Source organism: Phyllopteryx taeniolatus, chromosome 9 (assembly GCF_024500385.1).
Source record: "Phyllopteryx taeniolatus isolate TA_2022b chromosome 9, UOR_Ptae_1.2, whole genome shotgun sequence".
NCBI classification, from domain to species: domain Eukaryota; kingdom Metazoa; phylum Chordata; class Actinopteri; order Syngnathiformes; family Syngnathidae; genus Phyllopteryx; species Phyllopteryx taeniolatus.
In genome coordinates this window covers 27,784,771-27,791,171 of record NC_084510.1, presented here as the reverse complement: position 1 = coordinate 27,791,171, position 6,401 = coordinate 27,784,771, and the positions used below count along the sequence as shown (strand labels likewise).

Here is a 6,401-nt window from a genome sequence, read left to right as displayed (position 1 = left end):
TTGATGTAAACCTGATTTTTCTATATAGCACAGTAGTTGTGATTGTTTTACACGTGTAGTATAGCAACAGCTTGATTAAAAACAAGTTACAAGTAGTTAAAAACATCTCCGTCGCAGAACAACTCCGCATGAGGGAGCATGCGCAGAGAGCGCACAGCCTGAAACCGTTACGATTCACGGTTTACATGATGAAAATGTACTTCTGATCAGTTTGGCAAAAAAGAATATTCCACCCCTGTGAATCTAAATGAAATTCCATTCGGATTGGGTCTGTTTCAATTGATTTTAATCGGAGAACAAGGCTCCATGTAAAACGCAGCTAGTGTAGTGGTACATTCGGCTGACTTCCGTGCAGGCCACGTGGGTTCTGTGACTGTTTGAATATGAGTGTGAATGGTTGTCTCTCTCAATGTGCAGGGTGTAGTCTGCTTTTTTGCCTAAAATCAGCTGGGACAGGCTGCAGCTCCCCGCAACCCTGAGGTATTGAAAACGGATGGATGGATGGAACCGTTTAGGAAATAAGCACAACCAAAAGTTTTTGCAATTCATGTATGTGCGTCCAGGTGAACTGCAACCTTAAAAACACATTCCGGGGGTCTCCCCGTCAATTCGTGAAGCCGTTCTGTGCATGCAGCAGACACATCGCCAAGCACAAATTCCCCCCCAAACCAAAGCGGGCGGGAAGGAGTAACCTGACCAAACCAAACTGGGAACAGAACTTACACGCCTCCTTATGCATCTCTTACAAACTGAATCATTGGACAGAAGTAATTGGATACCGCTTGAGTCTGTGTAGAATCGAAACCTGTAGCAGTCACAGAAGATGCAAATCTTTTCTTCACAAAAAAAAAAGAGTCAATAAGGGCAAGTGAATCATGTAATGCGTTTCATGACTACAGAAGGCTATCGCTGTTGTTCCAAAAACAAGAAGCAGCCGTCGCTAACATGCAGAGGTTGGCTCTCTCCATTTGGCACGCAGTTTTTGCTGGAGCCGCAGAGCGGAACCTTTTGGTTTGCCGAGCCAACCAACCATGATGGTCCATCGAAGACCAGATGAGGCAAACAGAAACATCAGCGCACATCTGCCACCGCCGTGCAAAACAAACAGACAAACAACCTTACATGTGCAGAGGCAGGAACTCTCTGAGTGAAAATAAATGAGGGCTGAGTTTTATGTGCGAGGATATTAGAGAGTCAACAGAATGTATGGGACGTATAAAAACGGATGTGGTCCGTGTCGCTCTGAGCCTGTCCCAGCTGACTACGGCCAACACTAACCGTTCGTTGTCTCAATTAAAGAGACTCTACAATACAATAAATATCATACATTACCTAGACAGTATTTCGCCACCAAAAATAATTTTGTGATTTTTTTTGCCATGTTACAGATAATCCCAAATAGGTGTGTTTTTCCGCGGATGGGTTAAAAAAGATTCTGCAAGTTGGTGATTTTGCAAATGCCAAATCACGAATAGGCGACGTTCACTGCACAGTGGACCCCAAAAAGTAGTAATTGGTGTCAAGGAAGTATGGTGAAGTGATATATCTCAACTGAGAGACTAAGATCTTGTTGAGGAGGCGCTAAGTTTAGCCTGGGTTGTTAGTGGAGGTTACAGAAAGTCTTCGTCGCATGTACATTTTTATACGCACATCCGGTACATTTTTGGGGAATCAAATAATCTGTAAGCAGTTTATTTTTCAGGTGAATGCTGTAAAATGGTATTAAAGTGTTTTGGGGCCATAGTTGTGCTATATTTAAATTTAAACTATTAATACAGGCAATTCTAAACATAATGAGGGTCTTTGGTTAGTCGCTGCAGGACTTGGTCCCTGCAATCACAGCATTACAGTTCATTTTCTGGCATTTAGCAGCCAGGAAGCGTCGCGTTGTCTTGTCAAGTCTTGCCTCGCAGCACCCTGCTGCCCGGGCACGTTCCCCATTCACACAAGCGTCCTCGTTGGGGTTTCTGTCGAGTCAGCAAAAACGGATACTTCCTATTGCGTGTTTTTTGTTTGTCTTCACTGTCTGCGAAGTTGATGATTCACCGTGAACTTACAGCGCGAGCCAGGTCAGGTCCTCGGCAGGGTGTCTTTTCACCATGGGGTCACTCGTCATTACCACTACAGTATTGAGTTTGTGACCTAATTGAGTGGTTTTGTTTGCCACTTGGCCTCATTTCTAACCAAAAACACAAATGATGTATGGTTCGTGGCCCTTTAAGATCTCAGGGCCCGGCCTGGCCTTTCTTGTTGCCTTCCAGTTTTGTTTTTGTACAAATACCAGCAAAGCCATTTTTTTTATTATTATTATTTTTTTTTTATAAGAACATCTTTATGAAAGGATAAAACGTGTTCACTTCAGCTAACCAGCCACTTCAATACAAAAAAGATACTTCACAATTATGACTGTAAGACAATTTACAGTACCTCTATGTGCCCTCATTCTCAGATACTTCCTGTATAGTTTTTCTTCTTTTTTAAAACTTTGTGTCTTGGGCTACAGGAGCATCTAGTGGACAAAAGAGGAAATTGCACCTTTTCTTTTTCTCCGAGTCAGAGAAGCGACAAGTGTTTGTTTGTATGTTTGCACTGTGAACAGATGCAACGGAGCCCCCTTGGTACCAAGTTATGAGGAAAAATAAAATTAATTGATAATCTGTTGCTTCAGTTTACTAATCTGTTCCCTCACTTTAGAAAACTGTACCCTTAGTTTAGTAATCTGTACCCTATATCACAAAAACCTGGTATTTGAACTGGGGTGTGTAGACTTTTTATATCCACTGTATGTGATACAATACAGACAGTGAAATATTTCATGATTTTATAATTTGATGATTATAGCCTCCAGCTAACTAAAACCCCAAATTCACCATCTCAAGAGAAAAAAAAAAAGAAAAAAAAATATTTTGAATGTAGAAATTAGGTAGCAAGTGGCCTTCTGAAAGATATGTCGCTTAAAATGTACATACATGGAAATAACGTCCTATTATTTAATGTTTTAATGTCAATACTATTGCACAGTACAGTAACCCCCTTGCATATGTTCTGTTTATTATTGAGAAATTCAGTTATTTTCGTTTTTTTCCCCTGTGGAAACTATCCCCGGTTAATCTGTATGTGTATATACACTACTGAACAATATGTAGTGGCAGGCGTAAGTGTCTGAACAGCGCTCCCTGCTGTCGCAACTGCTCTACATGCCTCACAACATCTTCCAAGAGCAACAATTGTATTTTGTTCTTTTCCCATTTAGCAAATGCTGCTCGTGCTTGCAGATGGCGAGTGGCTGATTAGCGTAATCCAGACGCGGGATGCCGCTTTTCTGCCATCGTCTTGCGGGTGGGGGTGGGGTGAGGCCAGGTCATGTGACTCCCCTGTGAATGTGTACCCTGGAGCTTTGCAGTACTTAGTGTGTAAAAGTTATACCGGTGTCCATTTTGGCTCCTTGAACGTCGGCCATGTCGGTCCAGCGTCACGCGGCGAGGGAGGCCTGGACACATGACAGGTACGTCAATATTAAATACTCATATTTCTTCGCAGGTAGTTGGGGAGAATATTGTTTGTTCCCCTACTGAATTCGTAAGTTCAACAGGGTTCAATTTTATAGTTGTTCATTAATTATGGTAATAGGCAGAATATATGTCTATGATGTCTGGAAAAAACACAATATATGTATGTAATATATGTATGTAATAGACTTAGATTTTTCAGTGCCTGCGAGGTTCCCACATGTACAGGGCAAGTCCACCTTAAGTTTGCCATTGAACATCTCAACCAGAAAGCGACTATCTTGACGATAGAACTATTGGCGCCATTATTCCAGAGTGAAAGACAAACAAAATGACCATCAGTTGCTCTCGGTGTGGCGTTCAACGCAAGATCTTTGCTTCGTAGCGTGAATGTGATCATGAGAAAGGTAAGGGTAAGTACAGCAGGATGTTTGGTTTATTTTACCCAGCAGGATGTTTAGTGACCTGAAGGCAAATAGTCACCAAGAAAACAGTTGCTAACATACTGCTGCGTAATGGACTGAAATCTCAAAGTCCCCTCTGCTCAAGAATGCACATTTGGAGCCTTAAGTTTGTCAGTGAAGATCTAAAAAAAAAATCATAAATCAACTTAAAAGGCTTGGGAGAAAGTGAAACTATTTGCGCCATTGTTCCAATGGAGAAGGACAGAAAAAACCAAAAAACAGTAGGTTACATACTGCAAACTTACATATTTCATCATGGAATCCATCCATCCATTTTCTTTACCGCTTCTCCTCACTAGGGTCGGCGGGAGTGCTGGAGCCTATCCCAGCTATCTTCGGGCGGGAGGCGGGGCACACCCTGAACTGCACGCCAGCCAATCGCAGGGCACATAGAAACAAACAACCAGTCGCACTCGCGTTCACACTTAACGGATAATTTAGAGTCTTCACTCAACCTACCACGCATGTTTTTGGCATGTGGGAGGAAACCGGAGAACGGGGAGAACATGCAAACGCCACACAGGCGGGGCCGGGATTTCAACCCCAGTCCTCAGAGCTGTGAGGCAGACGCTCTAAGTAGTCGGTCACCGTGCCGGCTCATCGTGCGATCAGATAATTATTTCTCACATTGTACCCATCTTTTATGAGCCCATCCAACCTCACTTCATCCATCGTTTGTTTTTTTTTGTTTTTTTAATCCCCCTTCAGCGGTAATTACGCCACACCACTTTCCAAAACAACTCGCCAAGTGGTGTTAAACCGATAAGCGGCAAATCTTTTCCTGTCGCTGCCACGCAAAAACTCCATTTACAAAACCTGCTCCAGTTTCACACAAGGCCACAGATGAGGAGACTCACTTTTGTGTACAAAAAAAACAAAACATACAATTTGTAGATGGTGACGTTAAGTGAAACGGTAAATAGTAGGACACAGTTATTTGGTGCATGGGCCAAGCCAGAACCTGCTAATTACGTCAACTCTTTGACGGGTGAAAGAGGCAGACTTAATTTTATTTCATGTTAGATTGCACAAGCCTTTTAATGTCACCTTTCATTGCAGTGTCATGAAATAAAATGCCACTAATCAAATAAATAACTCAGTAAATAATACCATTTAATTGCAAAACAAGACATGAAATAAATAAAATAATAAATATCATTCGGTCATCGTAAAAAATACACAACTTTATTCATAGAGCACTTTAAATAGAAGCAACACCTGAAAACAAAGTGCTGTGCACAGATAATAATAACAAATAAAATTAAAATAAAACCGAATAGGTTCAATAAATGATTGTTCAAGGTTACGTTTCACATTTCATGAATGGATGAAAATGCCATTAAATGTCTTTTTTAATATAATTTCAAATAGCATTCAATAATGTTAGAAAGTGATAAAAATACCATGAAATAATTTATAAGTATGGATGGAGTACATAAAATCATTTTTGAATCCATTCAATATAATTATGTAGGATGGCATTTCACAATTGAATTAATTAATGGAAAATGTAATAAATGATTTATGTAAGATTATTTTCCACTTGAATCAGTTAATGAAAAATGAACAAAAAAAAAAAGAACTCCTTGCGCTTGTTATTACACTAACCTGTTTGTAATCCATCCTCACAACAGCGATCTGGAGGAGGGAAATCGTCTGTCATCCACACAAGCGTCCGCTAAGGTAAATGTCCATTTTGTCTGCATTTCCACTGCACAGTACTGACTCGACTTGGATTGGTTGCCAGCCACTCGTGGCGCACATATGGACGAGGAACCATTCACACTTATTTTGATCATTTTTACAAAACAACCTCAGACTTCCAGAGAAAATTTGGCATCAGTTTCTCATCTACAATGTGTGCACGATAACTGATTGTATTTTAAGGGACAAAACTTTAAGTCACAGGTATTATAAAATATAGAGTTGCTCTTTAAAATTCAACCAATTTATGAAGACCTAGTAATTATCATCATTTTATTTTCTACATGAGTACAATAATTTTAAAACGCATCTGAGTCCCCACCGCCACAATGTCCTCGGTATTTTTCCACTTTCAAATTCACGGATTGTACTCCCTAAGCGGGTGGGTTTTGGCCCGCGGGCCGTATGTTTGACACCACTGACTGAGACCCTGCATACATGCCACGTCCCACACACGCTGGAGTCCAGATTCGAACCCCGAACCTCAGAACTGTGAGGCAGACGGGCTAACCGCTAGGGCTACGTGCTGCCCGTGATAAACAAACGTGTCCTCCCTCCACCCGTCTGTCCGTCCGTTCTCCCCGTCGCCAGGCTTTCGTGGTCTTACCCGTTGACGTGTTTCTGCACAGCAGATGGCTGTACACATAAATCCTATTAACAACTTTCTGCCCATGGAGACGCACTGAACACAGGACGCTCTCTCGCTCCTTCGTTATCTCCTCCG

The 6,401-nt window shown here is 41.5% G+C and overlaps 1 protein-coding gene across 4 annotated transcripts in view; it reads left to right on the top strand.

Moving 5' to 3' along the window:
- Positions 1–3,351: 3,351 nt before the first annotated feature.
- The window catches only part of LOC133483222 (tubby-related protein 1-like), a 17,105-nt gene continuing 14,055 nt past the window's right edge, over positions 3,352–6,401 (top strand). The window contains exons 1-2 of one of the 4 annotated variants that reach the window (XM_061784127.1): positions 3,352–3,505; positions 5,608–5,656. In XM_061784127.1, the coding sequence (XP_061640111.1) occupies positions 3,459–3,505; positions 5,608–5,656 (96 nt within the window). In that variant the 5' untranslated portion in view covers positions 3,352–3,458. Of the gene's footprint in view, positions 3,506–5,607; positions 5,657–5,715 lie in introns of those variants that run through there. The other 3 variants (XM_061784126.1, XM_061784129.1, XM_061784128.1) reach the window with 3 other exon arrangements.